General features: G+C 37.5%; 2 protein-coding genes across 6 annotated transcripts in view; both read left to right on the top strand.

The window, feature by feature from the left end:
- Positions 1-20,957, top strand: part of LOC143343990 (synaptic vesicle glycoprotein 2B) — a 23,247-nt gene extending 2,290 nt beyond the window's left edge. For 2 of the 5 annotated variants that reach the window (XM_076769502.1, XM_076769503.1), the window contains exons 2-11: positions 10,662-10,944; positions 11,483-11,630; positions 11,779-11,959; positions 12,039-12,360; positions 12,609-12,767; positions 12,843-12,931; positions 13,000-13,164; positions 13,482-13,601; positions 13,678-14,061; positions 14,779-20,957. In XM_076769502.1, the coding sequence (XP_076625617.1) occupies positions 10,678-10,944; positions 11,483-11,630; positions 11,779-11,959; positions 12,039-12,360; positions 12,609-12,767; positions 12,843-12,931; positions 13,000-13,164; positions 13,482-13,601; positions 13,678-14,061; positions 14,779-14,959 (2,016 nt within the window). In that variant the 5' untranslated portion in view covers positions 10,662-10,677 and the 3' untranslated portion in view covers positions 14,960-20,957. Of the gene's footprint in view, positions 1-9,080; positions 9,414-9,434; positions 9,768-10,094; positions 10,186-10,661; positions 10,945-11,482; positions 11,631-11,778; positions 11,960-12,038; positions 12,361-12,608; positions 12,768-12,842; positions 12,932-12,999; positions 13,165-13,481; positions 13,602-13,677; positions 14,062-14,778 lie in introns of those variants that run through there. The other 3 variants (XM_076769505.1, XM_076769500.1, XM_076769504.1) reach the window with 3 other exon arrangements.
- On the top strand, positions 2,755-7,860 carry LOC143343501 (uncharacterized). Its single transcript, XM_076768469.1, has one exon. It carries the CDS (start codon positions 2,755-2,757, stop codon positions 7,858-7,860), a length of 5,106 nt encoding a protein of 1,701 aa, XP_076624584.1.

The following is a 20,957-nucleotide window of genomic DNA, read 5'->3' as shown; positions in this document are numbered from 1 at the left end:
TATTAACAGTTGAAATTTCATTAACGATTTTCCTTATTAAAAAATATAAAGAACAAATTAAACCAAATCACGAATATACAGAGTGTTCACTGTGTCTGACGACAAAATATTTCGAGCAAAAAGTTAATCAGTTTTTAATCGATTACAAATCGTAATGTAACAAGCTTTAAACACAAGTTTGTTTTTTTTATAAAAAATTATGGTCATCTTGACAACATCATCGTGATTCGATCACGTTCATTCCCAATCATGGTGATTTTTCACAGTGATTCGTGATTCTTCGTGATCACTTTTGATTGGCGGCGAGCGTTCTTTTCACTTTTTACGAATTATGTCGTTAAACTATATATGTGTTATATTATAATATGGTCGAAAAGCAATGTTAACATAATTTTCTTACTAGAAGAATGAAAAGGAAAAATTAAAAGTGATAAATAGATATAAGTTTTATCTCTCATTGTTTCAACATTCGTTTCATAAATGTTCGTGAAACTAACCTGTTTGTAATTTTTGATTCTAACTTATTTCTTTATAATATAAATATATACAAAATGTCATATTAATGTATAGAAACGTATAAATGCGTAATATGTATGTTTTCGTATAAATGAACATAAGAATCTTCATTACTGATGATTTTATACTTTTTCTTATTTTTAAAGCGAGTGTTTTACACCTAAGCAATACTTCTTTTTCGTGGTAACAAATTTATCGTTTATTTAAATAATCGACTGAAACAATTTGACATTTGAAATATACAAAATATGCAATTAAGCAGCCTTTTGCATTGTTTAGACTACATTACTTTACAATTTAAATTTGACACATTAATAGTAATTCTTTGAATTTCCATTGAGGGGAGTTAGCGGAACACTAACGATCACAACCGCTACTAAAATGCCATCTTTCGGATTATGGTTTTGAATGGAGTTCAATCACGAGCGTGATCGTGATTTTGTGATCACTGTGATAAATCACTGTTAGTGATTTTGCACGCCATCTCTAATCCGTATATATTGGACTTTGTAAAATTGTTGCTGATGAAAAAGCGAATTTAACAACTTACTATACCTTGAAATATACTATATTTGAAATCGACGTATGTTTAAGATAGGGAACAAAACGTAGGTTAATGTAGAGCAGGACAATTAGCCCCTGCTATGAGACTCACATAAAGAAAAAACTAAAATTATTTTATTCGAATCAGTTTATAATAATAAATGCTCGAATCGTTGTTCTTTTTTTCAAGCACAGTTGCCTAAGCTAAAGTCGTAAGAAAAGAGATAAGAAAAAGTGTTAATATAACTTGTCCGCCCACTTTCATTTATACTGTTGCTACGGGTAGTGTATTGCTGGATATTGAACACATTAAGGTACTGCGATGTTAGACAAATTAGAGACCGATTTTGCTCACAATATAATCCGATCTTGAGATGAGAACGTACACTTTAAATATCAAGTTTCATTGAAATACATTTAGTCGTATGGTATTAAAAGACACAAATATGCACATTCGATAAATTTATATTCTTTTAATGGTCAAACTGTGTGTGTCGAGGCGCGATTTCGCTCTTCTCGACAGCGTTCTATGTTTAGCCAAAGGACAACGCCTAGCGCAGGTAACCTCATAAACCGATAGGCACATTTGGCACACAGACCTGCGACGTCACGGGTTTTTCCAGTGCTTTGTGTGCCACCAAGCGACTTCGCCTCGTGGCGAAACCAACCGCGACGCGTCCGAGCCTCGCTGCAGGCACCTACGCCGGAACCATCCCCGACTCCATGTCAACCCTTACCGCCAATACCATCGACCACCTAGACCTTTTCCACGAATCCCATCCGTCTACAACCAACCACCAATCGTAGATTTTTCCTTCCAAAAATTCAACTTCCGCCTCACCACCTCCACTCCAAATTCCGACCATCAGAGCAACAAAACGGGAGGACGCGCAACGCGAAGGGCATTCTCAATCCATCATCCGACATACATCGACACGCGATTCTTCAACTCGTGCAGTTAAATAAAATAATTATAAATACAAGATTCATTGTCTCAATTTGACTCTAAGTTATTAGTTTAATTTAGAGAACTATACGCGTCAGCAGTGCGCGATATAGTTTCTGTGTCGGACGGATTTACAACCCGTCTTGCAAACGACACGCCTCATCATTTTGGTCCTTCGAGCCGGATCCAGTGCTGTGGGTGCCTGGTCCATTAAATCAACACCAAGGAGTCTGCCGTGTCGAAGAATAAGTCAATCGACGAAGTCAGTAGCACGCAGTAGCTACACTTCGAACTCAACCACGACCAGGAAGCTATCCGCCTGGAACACCACGACGACTGGGATTCTGCAGATCGAAGCAGCAAAACGGCACTTCATCTGCAACCAGAACTCAACGGGCGACAACCAAACGCCATAATCATCACCATCCTCAACGGAGGAGCAACCCAGCACGCAGAACCACGTGCGCGGAAAGCGCAGCACCCGGATCGCAGCATCCAGCGGAAGCTCAGCCACGCCGAGCAGCCGCAGCCAAGGGAACGTCCTACCTACAACGCACCCCACTCAACCACGCAGCGGGATCGCCATCGTAAACGTAAGTCTGAGCTTGCTTGTCTAATATCGCCGATTGTTCCTTCTGTCCAACAGTTTTGTTACCGCGTCCCATTCCAAAACAATGGCTTCAGAAGACAGAACCAGAACCGAACGCGAGTTAATAAAAAAACGGTCGCTATTCAAACGACGACTCACGATGTTCGCGAAAGCATTAGAGACCTACGCCGAAGTAGGGAATAGTGACGCGCAGCATTTGACGTTGCAAATGCAAAAATTAGAACGCGATTTAGACGCCTTTAATATAGTACACGATTCGCTAGAAGAACTCGCGTCGGACGAACAATTTGAGGATCGCCTCTCAGAGCGCCTAGAATTCGAAGAACAACATTCCGAAACGATGAGACGTGCGCGAAAAATATTAGACAAAATCAGTGAGCCGATTACTGCTGCTAGGCGGGAAGAAAACATAGCGCATAGCCAAGATATACCTACACGTGTCGATACCATCGCGCATTCTGCCGATAGCATGCACCCGGTAAACGCGAATTCTCCGCTAACGATCACGCCCGATATTCAAGTACAGTTACCGCGAATGGACTTGCCTAAATTTAACGGTGCGTACGAAGCATGGCCAGGTTTCGCCGACGCCTTCAAATCCGCGGTGCACGAAAACCCTAACTTTCGAGACACACAACGACTAATCTACCTGCGTTCGTGCCTGTCCGGCAAGGCCGCGGAAAAATTAGAGTCCCTAGAGACGACCGCCGCGAATTACCCGGTTGCTTGGGAACTACTAGAAAAATACTACAACGACCCTGCCATTGTGATTAACAATCGTGTAAAAGCACTCTTCGATTTACCAACGTGCTCTCGAACCAATTCCGTCGCCTTGGGCGAACTCTTAGATTCCGCGTATAAACATTACCGCGCATTAAAGGCGTTAAATAAACCCTTCCTAGAGGCATTCCCGGTCTATGCCATAACGTCCAAATTAGATGAACCGACGTTGCTCCGTTGGAAGGAGAAAACCCAAGGTAATCCACTGCCCACCGTGGAGGAACTTTTAGAATTCTTGCACGTGCGACGCAAAGTCCTAGAAAACTCGACTCGTAACGCTAAAACGGCCGAAAAACCATCCCCTCCCAAGCGAGGATCGACAGAAACTTCACGACCTACTCACGCGTATCAGACAACGCGTTTAACATGCTCCATTTGCAAAAACGCACACTTCACACACCAATGCCAAAAATTGATTAGAGTATCCGTCGATCAACGCATTGAAATGGTGAAGAAGGCAGGATTGTGTAATAACTGCCTACGGCCCCACCACGTCGCGAGCCAATGCATGTCCACCGGCACTTGCCGTCGGTGCAACGCCAAGCATCACACGTTGTTACACGCGGAACCGCTACCGAGTCCTCAAAACAGCCAGTGCAATTTAGCCTCTTTGAATACCCACTGCGCGCCGGAAATCCTATTATCAACCGCGGTTATTCACATCAAGGATTCGAATGGCCGCTTCCATCCGTGCCGCGTCATATTAGACTCGGGCTCGCAATCAAACTTCCTGACCGAAAAAATCACGCAGAAATTAAACCTCGCGAAACGCAGCACAAACGCGCCGGTGTTAGGCATTAATCAGATCACATCGAATTTAACTGCCATGGTCAGCACGCAAATTCGATCGCGCGTGAATAAGTTTAGCGCCCAACTAACCTTCTTAGTAACACCCCGGATAGCCGAGCTGCTACCCACCCAATCAATATCAAAATGCGATGTTAAGATTCCGGACAACCTTCCATTGGCCGATCCTGGATTTCGAACTCCGACTGAAATCGACGGACTTATCGGCGCAGAAATCTTCTACGAACTTATGTGCGTAGGTCAATTACCCATTGCAAATAGCCGGGCCAGATTGCAAAAGACAAAATTTGGATGGGTTGTATCAGGTAAAACAGTCCCTCGAAAACACTTTCCAACCACCACGACGTGTAGTTTGTCATTGAAGCCGTTGCAGCAACAAATCGCGAAATTTTGGGAAATCGAGGAACCAACGCAAGGTCCAATATTATCGCGCGAAGAGAACGATTGCGAGAACCATTACCGCGAAAACACGACCCGTGACGTAACAACGGGTAAATATATCGTTAAACTCCCGTTCAAACAAGACCGACAACCTTTAGGTGATTCGTTTACAATCGCACTCCGGCGTTTCCATTCGCTAGAGAAATCACTAAATCGCAATCCAGAGTTAAACGCAAAATACCAAGCATTTTTAAATGAATATCGCGAATTAGGCCACATGACGAAACTGGACGCACCGCGCACGGACGAGGGTTACTACCTGCCGCACCACGCGGTGGTAAAGGACACCAGCGTAACGACAAAACTCCGCGTCGTGTTCGACGCCTCCGCCAAAACATCCCGCGGTACTTCATTGAATGATTGCCTCATGACCGGTCCAACGATCCAAGAGGATCTATTCTCGTTATTAACTCGCTTCAGATCACATTCCATCGTATTGACAGCCGACATAGAAAAAATGTACCGTCAAACCTTAGTGCATCCATCGGAACGCGTATTCCAAAAAATATTATGGCGCGCGAGTCCTCGACACCCCATAGACACCTACAGGTTAAACACGGTCACATACGGTACGACCGCCGCACCATTTCTCGCGATTCGTTCATTACACCAATTGGCCAAGGACGAAGGAGAACAATTTCGCAATGCTGCAACGGTAGTCTTAGAAGATTTCTACGTCGACGACTTACTGACTGGCGCGCACACGTACGAGGACGCACGACTTATACGGGACGAATTAATTGGTTTATGCAACAAGGGCGGACTTAAACTTCGACAGTGGGCCTCTAACGACGATCGACTTCTAGATTCACTAAACGATCGGACGGACAGCGCGTACGTACGACTGGACTTGGACGAAACGGTTAAGACACTCGGACTACGATGGAATGCGAAAAAAGACGCGCTTTCATATTCGATCTCCGACCTCGAAACGGGAAGGAGAATCACCAAACGGACCACGCTATCGCAAATCGCGTCATTGTTCGATCCGTTGGGACTACTCGGCCCCATAATCGCGCACGCCAAAATTATAATGCAAGCACTATGGCAATTAAAACTAGATTGGGACGAATCCGTGCCCACCGACATCCACACCGCGTGGACACAATATTGCCAAGAACTAACCTTATTACGCGACATAAGCTTTTGCAGACAGGTAACCGCGAAGAATTACGAATCGGTAGAGTTGCACGGGTTTTGCGACGCGAGCGAGCGCGCATATGGAGCGTGTATCTATTTACGCTCAACCATGAAAAACGGTAAAACAATAGCTCGATTGCTATGCTCAAAATCAAGGATCGCGCCATTAAAAACCATAACCCTACCCCGGCTCGAGCTATGCGCTGCGGAATTATTGGCAAAATTATACAAGGCGGTAATTACAGCACTACGAAAAATAGCGTTCGACCAGACAGTATTTTGGTCAGATTCAACCGTCACGCTTCACTGGATAAACACATCCCCGCATATGTTGAAGACCTTCGTCGCGCATCGGGTCTCCAATATCCAAACTCTAACACACGGGCAACAATGGCGGCACATCGCGTCCGAACATAACCCCGCGGATTTGATATCTCGCGGCATGACTCCCAAAGAGTTCGTAGGTAATCGGTTATGGCATTACGGGCCCGACTGGTTAACCTACCCCGAATCGGCTTGGCCAAATACCATCCTAACACCGATAAACATACCCGAGACTCGTCCCACCGTCGCGTTAATTACGATAGCCCACGAGTGGAACATCCTACAGAAGTTTTCCTCCTTCCAACGGTTGAAACGCGTAATCGCGTATTGTTCACGCTTCATAAACAATTGCACCTCCCGGGAAAGGATACGCGGTCCTTTGTCCGTCGAGGAGATACGCACTGCCGAAACGCGTATCATCAAAATTGTACAGCGAGAAGGGTTTGCAAAGGAGATTAAATTATTGCAAATGTCGGGAAACACAAACACCAACATCAGTTCATTGAACCCGTTCTTGGACCCTGAGGGAATCTTGCGCGTCGGAGGTAGGTTGGCTCGTGCAACACTTCCGTACGCCACCAAACACCCAGCACTCCTGCCCAAAGACCACGCGGTCACAAAATCTCTCATACATGACGAGCATATCAAACACTTCCATGCGGGTACCCAAGCAACCCTTAATACAATACGCCAAAGATTTTGGATTCCGAGCGGAAGAAACGTAGTGCGCCACATTTTGCACAAGTGCACGACCTGCCGTCGACTCAATCCTTCGACGCCGAACTACCTGATGGGTGATTTACCGACAAATCGCGTCACTCCTTCGAGACCATTCATGCACGCCGGCGTCGACTATTGCGGACCCTTATTTATCAAGGAGAAGGTACAGCGTAACCGTAATAAGGTCAAGGTGTACCTGGCCATCTTTGTATGTTTCGCGACGAAGGCCATCCATATCGAAATCGTTAACGACCTAACCACGGAGGCCTTCCTGGCAGCAGTTCGGCGTTTCTTTTCGCGACGTGGCAAAAGTTCGGACATCTACTCCGACAACGCGACGAATTTCGTAGGCGCGTCTCGGGAGGTAAAAGAATTCTTTGCCACCATAAGGGCACAGAAATACAACGAGGCGATAGCAGAAAGTTTACAAAATGAGGGCGTTCGATGGCACCTCATTCCACCACGTTCTCCTCACTTCGGCGGCCTCTGGGAGGCTGCAGTCAAATCTACCAAACACCACTTACTGCGTGTAATCGGCGACACTCTTCTGTCTTATGAAGCATTGTTAACCTACGTAAATCAAATTGAAGCCATTTTAAATTCCAGACCGTTAACCCCTCTATCGTCCGATCCCAACGACTTGAACTCCCTAACACCCGCACATTTCCTTATCGGCGATACCCTAACAAGCCTGCCAGATTACGACCTTACAGCAGTTCCGACACCACGTCTCTCTACGTGGCAACACGTTCAACAGTTACGCCAGCACTTCTGGACCCGGTGGATAAAGGAATACCTGCAGGAGCAGACTGTACGCAAAAAGTGGCATACAGGCAACACCAAAAACATTCAAATTGGTGACCTCGTGATCTTACGGGAGGACAACACTTCTCCCATGCAGTGGCCCTTAGGGCGAATTGTAGACTTGCACCCTGGCGACGATGGCGTCGTCCGGGTGGTGACGGTGAAAACTGTGCGAGGCACTTATAAACGGTGCATAAAGAAACTGTCACCGTTGCCTATCAGCGACTAACCTCTTAGATAGAATGATACCGACTTTACCCTAACCTTATGTTAAGTAATTGTACACGATTTTCCCATGTATATAGTCCGATAACAATTTGTCATCCTTGTGCGCACCTTAGAATATCTAGTCATGTACTGTATCTCTAGCTATGAATCTAAAGTCACTTTCTGTCTCGTCACTATTGAACAGATCCGTTCAAGGGGGGCGATATGTCGAGGCGCGATTTCGCTCTTCTCGACAGCGTTCTATGTTTAGCCAAAGGACAACGCCTAGCGCAGGTAACCTCATAAACCGATAGGCACATTTGGCACACAGACCTGCGACGTCACGGGTTTTTCCAGTGCTTTGTGTGCCACCAAGCGACTTCGCCTCGTGGCGAAACCAACCGCGACGCGTCCGAGCCTCGCTGCAGGCACCTACGCCGGAACCATCCCCGACTCCATGTCAACCCTTACCGCCAATACCATCGACCACCTAGACCTTTTCCACGAATCCCATCCGTCTACAACCAACCACCAATCGTAGATTTTTCCTTCCAAAAATTCAACTTCCGCCTCACCACCTCCACTCCAAATTCCGACCATCAGAGCAACAAAACGGGAGGACGCGCAACGCGAAGGGCATTCTCAATCCATCATCCGACATACATCGACACGCGATTCTTCAACTCGTGCAGTTAAATAAAATAATTATAAATACAAGATTCATTGTCTCAATTTGACTCTAAGTTATTAGTTTAATTTAGAGAACTATACGCGTCAGCAGTGCGCGATATAGTTTCTGTGTCGGACGGATTTACAACCCGTCTTGCAAACGACACGCCTCATCAGTGTGTTCGGAAATTTTTAAATGTGTTTCCATAAAAATAATTTTCTCGAAATATTTCTTGATTGCAATACATTCTGTGTAGATTGGAAAGTAAAAATACCTCAAACACAATTTCGTTATTATTGATTTACGTCTTATTTTGACCTATAGAGTTACCTTTAAAAGGATTACCATTAGTAGCCGAATACCCTTATACAAGGTGTCCCGTAATTTTTCCATCAAGCTGCGAGAACTTAATTTAGAGGTTAAAAGGAGAAAGAAATAATTTGCGAATAAACGCTTTGTTTTAGATTTAAAAACAACATAACGCCACTTAATTTTGACGTTTGGGGGAGAATTATGCAAAGAATTAAAAATACACTTAATAAAATTTAAAATGTTCTTTTGCCGAAACAAGGAATAAAAAAAGTGACGTCGAACGAAAATATGATGGGGACAAAGGGTCGCGAAAACGTAAACTCTTGTAGTTAACAATGCTACTGGTGACGTTGACGCAAGGATGGCACGTGTAGTTGTGTATATTTAAATAAAGAATCACGCGCGTTTGTGAACGTCGCGGTCGATCGTATATATGAACGCGAATCGATAAATTAGTTGCCAGCGTGTGTGTGAATCCGATGACACATTTTTAAAGTTGTTACCGATGACGAGTGCCTACGAAAAATACACACCTCGATGCAATCTGCGGTAACGTCGCTGTTAACAGAAGATGGCGCGATAAACGCCATTATGTGAGCCATCTTTTAACCCTAGAATGATCTACTTATCAAGTTGTGTAATAAGTCTGTTCGCATTTCTTTAGAAGAATATTAAATACTGTCAATTTGATATAAAACTTTCTTGATCAATGGTACATGTACCATTTTGTTTTACGATCTGCCATTTTTTGGATTGTTCTACTTACCTTTATGTTTTCTTCGACGTTGCACGTTGTGACTGTTTACGTATATTTTTTCTATGCTCAACGAAATTTGACATCAAACACCTGTGCTGCTGGAAAGATAATATTTGTTGGTGACGATTACCTAATTTGTCTCCAATAAAATTAAAATAAAAAACTGTTGTCCAACCAGTGCTGTGTAACTGTGAGAATGATTATAAGCAGAATGGATAGTTTTAAATTAAAATTATTTTGAAAAATTACCAGACAGAGTGTCTACAACTTTTATAGAAATAATCAATAATAATGACAGTCGTTTTGACGAAGAAAAAGTTTAATTCTGATTTATATTCATATACCATATTGTCATTATTTTTTTTTTATTATTCACTAAGTTTTGGTCATAATAAATTAGTTTAATATACGACTTTTGATGAGTAATTTCAGCTACCCCTATTTCTCTAAAAAAGGTTTCGTTTGACTTTGTATAGTATCTCCATCTATCAACGTTGTAACTAATTAATATCCATTGATTCTCTATTTCTATAGCCTTTTGTTTTCATGAATTCGTACGTGTGCATTTTCAGACATAACCTTGTAAAAATAAGCGATTTTTAAGCAAGGTAAGTTAGTATTTGCAATTTATACGAAAATATCTGAGATGCGCAAAACATTTCAGACACATCTCAGACTACATTGTTACAACATAAAGGAGGATGTTAAATATGAAATTTTTATTTTCAAGCAATGCCAAAAACAAGCACTTTTAACATTTTCCTTTATGTTTTAATTAATTATTAATGCGAAATAAATACTTTAAGCTATTAAGATTGAGAAAAAAATGGTAACAAGTATATAAATCGTGTTCAAATTTTATAACATTTCTTAATTGAAAGAAAAATTGTATTTTTATGTGGCTAGTAACATAAAGGGTTTTAATACAAATATGTACAATCAGTGTTAAACCTAACTAACTATTTAGTTGTTCGTTCTATTTTATTTTATATTGACTCTTGTTCTTGTTACTCGAATTATTAGTTCAATATCTGAACAAGTATGCTCGAGGATAGCTCTGGTTAATCTCTAATGTTTATTTCAGATGGTTCGTGGCAGTGATGCCCTCGTCGGAGGAGGAAAGCCAGTGGCTTGTTGGCAGCGGGAGTGGTCTCCCATCTTCTGGCGGTGGCACAACATCCGGAACTGGAGAACATACAGCCAGTAATAAAGGAGGACTTTACACCGAGGAGATGACGACGCAGCCAGCGAATGCGAGTAACGCGGGTGTGAATGCGGCTTCAACCGATTCCGCCGAGCATGATCTTATTGACTCCACAGCAGATGCAACACTTTTGGCACAATTTCATGAAGATGCTATTAAGCAGGTCCATTAGATGATTATTATTCTTTCGTCCTCGCTATCAGCGAATTTTATACCAATTTTTAAAAAATTTAAAACGTTACAAGATGTAGCAGCATGATAACCGAGTGGTTTCTTAGACAAAGGTTTCTTACAAACTGCTTAAAGGGATTAATAAAGAATGATCAAGAGTAGATATTAACGTAGAAGTAACATAAATGTTGATAATCTTGCACTTTACTTCTTAAAAATATTGTTGCGCCAGGGAAGGGTATTTTTCACTGAACTCATTACAGCACAACTAATGAACAAGGAACTTTATTAATACAGAGATCTTATGGAACGTTTGTTCGCTACGAGGTCTCTCGCGATTCTAATCTTTAAATCGTTGCCGGTTCCTCTAGCAACCGGAAGGCACGGGTCCTCGCTTCCACTCGTTCAAAGAGGCAGCTTCAAACCGTCGCAACAATATTTTGATATTTATTTTATCATAAAGTAAAGTATTAAATAGATGTTGCATCATGCGTATATCTAATATAATCTATTAAATTTTTGTGTTTCAGGCTGGTGTGGGTTACTTCCAAATATTGGCTGCTCTGTGCACAGGCTTAAGTCTTGCAGCAGATACTGTTGAATTTTTTGTTGTACCGTACATTTTACCAAGTGCAGAAGTTGAATTGTGCATCGAGGACAATGAGAAAGGATGGCTTAGTTAGTTAATCATAATATTAAGTTGGCCAATAAATAATGTCGAATTTTTCTTACAGAAAATTCCGAGATTACTTTTTGGCCAATTGAATGTTCTCTTTCTTCGTGTATTTGCTGCTAAACAAGGATTCTTCATATGATTGTATTATAGGCAATATTACACTGATGGGTCTTGCTTTGGGTGGATTATTCTGGGGTGGTCTGGGAGACAGACTTGGAAGGCGTAGATCTTTATTATCTGCAATGTCTGTTCATGCCTTATTTAGTTGCGTTGCTACTTTTATGCCAACTTATGGTACATTTATGACTGCAAGATTTTGTTCTGCAATTGGGTAAGAAATTCCTCTTTTTCTTTCATTTATTGTAATTCAGTTTTATATAAAGTAAATTATGTAATTGATTTCTTTACAGAGTAGGAGGATCCTTACCACTAGCATTTGCATATCTCGCAGAATGTTGTCCAAGACTTAGCAGAGGTCCATGGGTTGGTTTACTTGTAGCAGCAGGAGCACTAGGAGGTGTATATGCAGCTCTTTTAGCGTGGGTAGTAGTTCCCACGACAGGAGAAATGGTTGTTCTTGAAAATAAGGAACATTTCAGTGCTTGGCACCGCTTTCTCCTACTTTGCTGTTTACCTGCATTGTGCTCTACTATTGGACTTATTTTTATACCAGAAAGTCCCAGATATCTGGTAGAAGCTGGCAGAGATGTGGAAGCAATGATGGTTTATCAGGTACAATTAGATTTCTATAACTTGAACCTCTTCATTTTAAAAGCTTTTACGAAATCAAGATAATCAAAACCATTAATCACAGTACGTAGTTTTATTCAGTTGTTATTAATACTTTTGTGTAAACTTTAATAGGGAAATTTTTTATTTCCTTTTAACTTCGATTTACCAAGATTTAACTATATTTCCTATATCTGTATTTGTACTTAAAACATTTGCTCTTTTGTATTAAAATGAATGTGTATCTATAGAAAATATACAAGAAAAATAATGCACGAAAAGGTGCCACAGGTGCACAGTATCAACTTTCTGAATTGGAGCTTCCAACAAAAAGGCCTCGTGGTTTGGCACCACCATCTCCTACTAACCACACTAGCGTTTTGGCCGACATAATTTATTCTATTGAAATGGTAAGAGCTTATGTACCACGTACATAAACCTTAATAAACCTGAAAATTAATATTCGATGTTTACTGAATTTCTAGTTTTGGAATTCTTTTCTGGAGCTGTTCATATCACCGCATTTACGTGTAACGGTAGTGCTGATAATTATTTGGACGACCGTATCATTCGGGTATGTATTTTTATTAAATCTTTATTTAATTTTTTTTTTAACATTATGAAACTTTACTCTTTTTCTAGACTGTACGGCCTTATGGTATGGTGTCCTGAATATCTCAAGCTTCTACGTGCTACAGAATACAAAAATCATACTGTAACAATTTCTGGGGAAGAGTTTAAAGGAAGGACATTCAGTGGCTCTTTAGAGAATCGCCAGTACAGAGATTCGATCTTTTTAAACTGCAAGTAAGTAGTATTATTTTTCATGTTTTTTTTATGTAATCGTGCAAACGGAGAATGAATTGCACAATATTGAAAGGTAACGTAAACGATGAACTTATACATTATTGTAATAGAGAAACAAGTTTTTTTCAAAATATGAGTGCCATTTCTTTTATATGATTGCTTTTAACTTATCCACTAAACAGTATGATGAAATTTACTTTACTTTAATAATTAAATTATATTATTAAAGTACTGCCATTGACTTGAACAGACTTACCACACAATCTAATATTTAGGGTAATATTTCATCAGTTTATACAAGAGCCTTTATGTTTCAGATTTACAAAGATGGTATTTAGCCACGTAGATTTCGACAATTGTACTTTCCAGTCTGTAGAATTCAGTAGCATAAAGTCCAGTAAAACGCACTTCACAGATAGTATCATTGTATATTCGAAGTATGTATTGAAAATATAAATTTTTGATAAATGTTCTTTCTTAAGTTCGAAATGCATTGCGATCTATTATTTATAGATTTGTAGATACGGATCTGTCTGCGCAAGTTTTTACGGGATGTACATTGGAAAATAATACGGAATTAAGTTTAAGTGGACCGTGCCCAACACTCGATTTGGATTATAATATTTATATAGAAGAAGCTCTACATGGTCATCTCGTTGCTCAATTGGCCTTTGTGCCTGCTGCTACTTTGGCAGGACTAGCACTTACTGTTCTTCAGCGGCCAAAAATGATTGGTATTTCACTATTTTTCTCTTCGGTAGCTGCGGTATGTTTAATTTTAGTGGGCACAAATAGTTCGGCAGTCCTTGGATTTGAAGGTGGCTTTATAGCAATTTTTGCTATTGCTTGGACGTCACTTACATTGGTTACAGTCGAGAGCTTCCCTACTCATTTGAGGTAAGTGGTTATATATACAGGGTGTTCGGTCACCACTGGCAACAATTTTAATGGGAGATCAAGAATATTAATTTCTTGGCTGAGGATTCATTAAAAAGTTATTAAAAAATTAAATTAAAAAATTTCAAATCATTCTGAAAAAATTATTTTTGGTTGCGGGGCTCAATTGCAATCATTTTTGGTGAATAGACCTACCCCCGAAATCCTACCCACTTTCTAGAAAAAAATTCCGTACGGGCGGAACTTTGAACGTTAATAACTTTTTAACGAAGCCTCCATCAACAAATTAGTATTCTTGATTTTTGTCTTATTTTGGCCTCTAGAATCTCCCATTAAAATTTTTCCCAGGGTTGGCCGAACACCCTGTATATATTATTTCATTAATACGTTCCATACCGGACCGATTTTTGGTTACTTTTCGTCCAAGTCGTGTGGTTTTGTTTCGTTTAGAAAATTTTTACGAATAACATTTTACTTTCAACATAGAATTACATTGTATTTTCAAAAAAATTTCTCATTTAAATCGTTTGAAAACAGTACTTACTGGTTGTTCAGCAAAGATGGACATCAGTTATTCAAATGTTAATGACTTCACAATTTTTTTTAAAAACTTTTAGTTTCACAATAAAAATATTAAATGGCTCGAGCGGCACGGAACGTGTTAAATAAAACGATTCTTGAGGGAATGGGAAATATAAGTTTTATTGTTCTCTGCAGGTGTACTGGTTTTGGTTTCGTAGCGGCTGTTATAAGAATATCTGGTTTAATAGGAACTACAACTTATAAAACTTTAGTCGGCGCGCCCTTAGTTGTGCCAGCATTATTGACTGCATTGCCGTTGTTAACAGCTAGTCTCGCAACGTTTAAATTGCCCCATACTCATACAGTTTTCTTATAAGGATCTTACGAATAAGTGACAAAGAACGTAGAGTCGCCATCAGAAAGACGTTTTTAATCTATATTTTAATGAATCACTTATGAACTGCGCTGATGTTTCTACTCAATACACTCATGACAAGAAATGTCTCAGGATACGTCTCGAGAAGTTCGAAAAAATCGATTTCCATTAAAAGGTATTGAACATAAATTGCAAGTGAAGTGTCTTGGACAATTGCAAATTTTTCAATTTGCAAGTTTAATAAACAGAAATTACATTTTTTCCATGGAAGTGTAACTACGTACAAAGTGACATATCCTAGTTAAATGGAATGATAAATTGCGGTTTGCAGGGAAGGTTGAGTATTTAAAGCGCACAGACATTAAGGATTAATCGTTTTGTACGCTAGAATGTGGACTTTTTAGAAGATTTAATATATGTGTTTTAATACGTTGACTGTTCACTAATCCATATGCGGGTAGGACTCTGCCGAATACAGAACAAATACCATCTGTACTGGTAATTTGAAAGATTTTGTAAAACCAAAATATGTAGCTACATTACAAGGATAATAATGCATAGTACTTAGAAGAAAATAGCAGAATATTTATTGTTATGAAAATCTCACCGTTTTTCGGACATTCGAGTCGTATTCATAATTCCAGGTTCGAACAGTCAATGTGTTAAGCATAAACGAAGGTCACTGTTATAGCAGAAAGATCTTAGAGGAAAAGGTAAAAGACGTACGGAGAGATTGAATAGTTGAGTCACATTACTGAAATTTCATGTAGGACTTATACTCCAAGATTACGCTCCATCTAACTTCAAGTTTAATATAAGCCATTTTGCGACTCATTCTTGAGCGAAGAAAGTTGCAAAATGCACATATATGTTTGTAAAACTATTTTAATAGGGCTACAGCCACGAAACGTGTCAATTTTAATGGATGTTAAGAGGCTGAAAATCGTCATCCATAATGATACGTCAAGACATAACAAGAATATTGAAACCCTAAAAACTTTGCTTACTGAAAATGCATTTGCATATCTGAGATAGAAGACGTGGAATGTTATTCATAGTGTATAAATGTTTTTTTTTCTTTTTTTTTTTCTTTTTTTTTTTTGTTCATTAGACTAGAAGAAGCTGTGCATGTTTCTAGAGTTACTAATTCTAAGCGATTTGTTTGAAAAAGTTTGCCAAGGACAGTATCGTAGAAATTTTTATATTTACAGTTGCTGCATACGCTTTTGCTACTTAAAAAATTAAAACATATCGTAAGAGAATAGGTAGAGAAACCTGAATTGAGTGATGATGAACTGTTTCTACTCTGGAAAAAGCAGTCATTAAGCGAAAACATATTAAATATGTTTACTTTTTACCAATTTACTAGCTCACAGAAACTTTAGACGCTAGATTCAGCTAATCAAGAGGCATTATCCATCTAACGAGAAATGTAAACGCGGTGTACGGACTCTAAATTCTCAGCTGAAGACTTGAAATTGAAAAAAACGTAGAAGCTTGAGCTTTGTTTAGTATAAATCTATGAGATTATTGCCTCTAGTCAACTTTCAATCGTCTTTGAGCTTTTATAAAGCGATGAACTTTTAAAAAACTGTGTCAGACTTTCAAACACTTGCGAACGAAGTAAAACATTTGTTTCTACGGAATCGTATGGATCTATCAGTGTCGCCTTAATTGCAGGAGTCGTTATTATATTTACGGAAAATTTTGCTAGAATTTTATTCTTGTCGTGGGATAAGAAATCGCGATGGCAAGCCAAAGCTGACAAAATACTGGTTCCTCAAGACGGACAACTATTCCTAGGTGATAAGAATGTAAAGTAACTTTTATGAAGCGATTATCGAGGTGTCTCATTCTTATCGAAACTTAAAATATATCACTAAATATTTAAGCAAGTTTATTAGTAAAGTAAAAAAAAAAAAAAAAACACAAAACTGCTGTTGGCAAACTTAATCAGATAAGAAATTTACGTCCTATCATGGTTAGTGAATTCTTTTATATTAAATTGTTGGCATCTAATTTAAAAGGATAACGTTGATGTCACGGATCGAATTCTGCGTGTCACTTAAAAGAAGTAGAAACGAGTCGAAAGTGCTTTGTTGATCGCACAAGTTCTTATATAACGATTCTCTTTTCTATTACATATTAAAAATAGTGTCGTTGCTCCAGTAACTCAAAAACGTTGCTCGTTCCTACTTCTAAGAGTTGTATTTATGAACTTGGTAGTGAAACAAGCCTGTGCTGGCGTTACAATTCAGAAAGGTAATGAATCCTCTATTGCATAATGTGTTCAATTAGGAACACGATAAATACAGTGCTTGTAAAGTTCATTGAGGACATTTTACAAGATTAGCGTGTGACGTTTTCGATCATATTGTTTATCTCGAACATTAATTAACTCATGGACGTATAAACAACAAAGTAGTAATTTCTTTTTTAAATAATAAAATAAAATTATGCAATAGAGGGTTAAAGCCCACTTTCTGTTTCCTTTTAAATAATAGACGTAAATTGTCGGAAGTTTCAATCTGTTAAAGCGAAAATTTTCTTCGAATCTTACTTAAAGTCGGGACCATACAATACTGATACTTATAGACTTCTAACTTAAATGCAATCACGAAAGAAACGTTTTTCTTCAACGATGTTTCTATAAGTTAGTTAAACAAGTATCAATTAATTTTATTTGAGAGAGGATTGCCGGCACACGCAGTTCCACCTTATTAAATTGTTGCTACAGCGTTATATTTATTGTCGCCCGTAGATAATACATTTTACTCAACATATCACTTATGAGCAAGCACTCTAGATTCGTAGGCTTTAATTAGATTATTGACTAGATATATTTAGAAGTATGTATCAGCAATCGTAAAAAATTAAATCCTAAACCGATAAAATTGCAGTATATGTGCGTGGAGGAAAGTTGCTAAGACGTTGTCTTTAAGAGTTGCGTTTTAGAAGTTTTCTTTAGAAAGTTTAGTCAAGCGACGATGATGAATACTTTATTTATTCGGATTGTTTATCAGCAGATTAAACCTTGTGATTATAGTAATTGAAAAATATTATCTTAACACAGCAATGAATACTCATAAACGCTGATCGAGCGTAATTCAGTGCAATACTATATTTTTAAGCATAAATATCATTTCTTATCTTGAAGAACAACGAGTGCACAAGTGTATGAAATGATTTTTTTTTTTTTTTTAATCATGAATTTATTCGATGTCGTAACAAAATTTGTTTTGCTTTCAGTAGTTTTTGAAATAAAAAAGAAACGTTGGTCGTAAGAGCAATAATTAATAAAACAATTGGTATAAACATTGACGATGTTTGTACCACAAGTATCTTGTTTCTCTTCAGATTTGTACTTCTTACCCGGAACAGTATTATAACACATATCAACTACTTTCCAAAAAAATAATGACAAAATGATTTTCAAAAATTAATTTGTTTTGAAAAATGAAAAGGAGAGTATATACATACTTTCTGTAATTGAAATACCGCAAACACATGATTTGAATTTATTAAAACAAATTTAAAAGTTAAGTAATAAATTTATAATAGACTAATATATAGTAGGGAGTGTCGAAAAAGTGTATTTCAGTACAAAAGTATTAATAACAATGAGTAAATTACGTACATTGCGACTTATATAGCAAATTCAATGAAAATTTATTACTTTTTTCTGTTTTAACAATTGAAAACACGAATTAATAAAATAACGAGGAGGGATAATAAATTTTATTGAATTTAATGTGTAAATTGTATTCGACGAAATAGTAATTTCTAACAGTATTAACTCCTCTCCTTTTTAACGTTATCTATTATTAATTATGTTATGTTAAAATTTATGACTCAAAGACAAGATATATCAATAACTTATTTAACCAATTAATGTTCTTATGACCAACGTTTTCTTTTATTTGATTTTATATAATTGCTCAAAATATTGAAATTACACTACTCAGAATAATTGGAGAAAATTCTAATGATTTTTTCATTAAGATATCTCAATATCGTGACAACTTAAACATGCTATGTAAGTTAGAAATTTAGGGCAAATATTATTGTATCAATTATAAAAAAAAACACTGATACTTGGTTCATTCATCTGAATTGTTTAAGGTTGTACGCCACCAATTATTTTGAGCAGTGCGTTTTATAGAGACTGAAAATAAAGTTCGGTTTGCTAATCACTATAGTTTTTTGTAGAAATTTTCTTAAGACTTAAATTTGTAATGTTTAATTATTTATAAGACCAATTATGTATATCTCGGTGACAGCAAAAAGAAGCCATCTAAGTCGCTGATTTTTTTAGAATTTAATTCTGGTTGCACCTTATACTGAATAAGACTTGCAAGATTTTAATATTTTTGGTACTTGCTCCTGTTTTAAAGGAAATTAGTTCTTTATAACTTTATTCCTAAACATAAAAAAGAACATTTGTTCTGTTAAATTGCATTATACTAGTAGTCAACAGAACAAACTCGAATGAATGAAATATTCCTATTTTACATAACTTATTTTATGGATTTGGAAACTCTAAAAATAAAAAGCAATACTATTCAAAAAACTATGCAACCAGTACTTAAAACAGAAAGATCGAACATAAAATCATTTGCTAATGCAATGCTAATTAAGAAACATTACCCATTGTTTCAGCAATTAGGTTGACAATTTATAACAATATTGTTGTGTATTAACATTGAAAACATTCAATCCATTTAATAGAAGACATTTAATCGTATAATAGAAACACAGTACTAGAAAGATTTTTCTTAAAAATTTGATAGATTTTATTAAAGGCATATTTCTTTTTATTCCACAAAAGTAATTTTTTTTTTATTATTATTATTATTATTATATGTATATAAACGTATTATATCTTTGTCGATAAAGGGTAGTTTACTTTAATATAATATTTATTGCAATAAGAATAAATACATTAACAAATTTTAATATTTCTTGTTCCATATTGAAAACCGATTCGATCGATGTTCAAAACGATCATTAGTGTAACTGCTAAGACGCTTCTAAGAACTTTTTTCAAATATAACAGTGACTGCTGTTTTTTGAATAGCTTTTTTTCGAAGGATTCAAAACAGGATGCAAAAGAACAAAATGATTCGATTCTTTGTACGAGAAATGAATTTAATAATTTGTAATTACAATATATGTATTGTAAAGAATTATCGAATCAATCGCAATTATAGTTTTAGATATATTCACCTGGCGACATATCTTAGAACACTAATTACTACAACGGAATTTGTATATAATTTATAAGAAAATCCGTGAGCTTTTAAACATTTTATGGCAATACTTAGTAAATAATTTGTAACAAATTGTTATTATTATTATTATACCATTCAGTCGTTTCAGTCGGATTTGATCTTTTAAAAGGTTGTTCGAAATTTCAATATTCTCATAAAAGATGTGGAGTTTTGAGAGCATTCGAATATTTTATTTTGTAAGGTTGACGAACGTAGAAGTCTTTTTAGGGCCGATTAGGCGGAATCTTGTACTATACATATAATAATGGGTAGAAAAAAATATTTGATGCATCAATGCCAGTAATTTTAATTTAAGATACGAATTAGACGACCTCTGAATAGGTATTACGTTGTACTTGTTTTCTTTCACCATAATTGTAGTGGAAAAACTTCGAGAATCCAATTACTTTTATGTTAACAAAAAATGTATTTTATGAAATACATCTTTATGTAATGGAGTTAGAAACTTGTTATACATATGTGAAGATCGTCGTTTCGTAAGTACGTAATATGGCCGAAATTTTTCATCTGAATGTTACTTCTTGTCATGCATTTCTTGTTTTTTTCTTAGCATTATTGCCATCAAGAAAAATGACGAAGCGAAGAAAGGATTTTCTGTTATCCTTAATTTAATATCGAAATATACTTTCTATAATGATGGCTATTACAGATATACAATGCCAATGTGAGTTAAGCAATAGAATGTACGACTGAAATAAATCGGATAA

The sequence above is a fragment of the Colletes latitarsis genome, chromosome 7, assembly GCF_051014445.1.
Source record: "Colletes latitarsis isolate SP2378_abdomen chromosome 7, iyColLati1, whole genome shotgun sequence".
Classification (NCBI taxonomy): Eukaryota; Metazoa; Arthropoda; class Insecta; order Hymenoptera; family Colletidae; genus Colletes; species Colletes latitarsis.
This window is presented reverse-complemented; position numbering and strand designations above follow the sequence as displayed.

Excerpts from the sequence above, each read along its gene's own strand:
- LOC143343501 (XM_076768469.1), top strand. The coding sequence starts at position 2,755 with ATGTTCGCGAAAGCATTAGAGACCTACGCCGAAGTAGGGAATAGTGAC.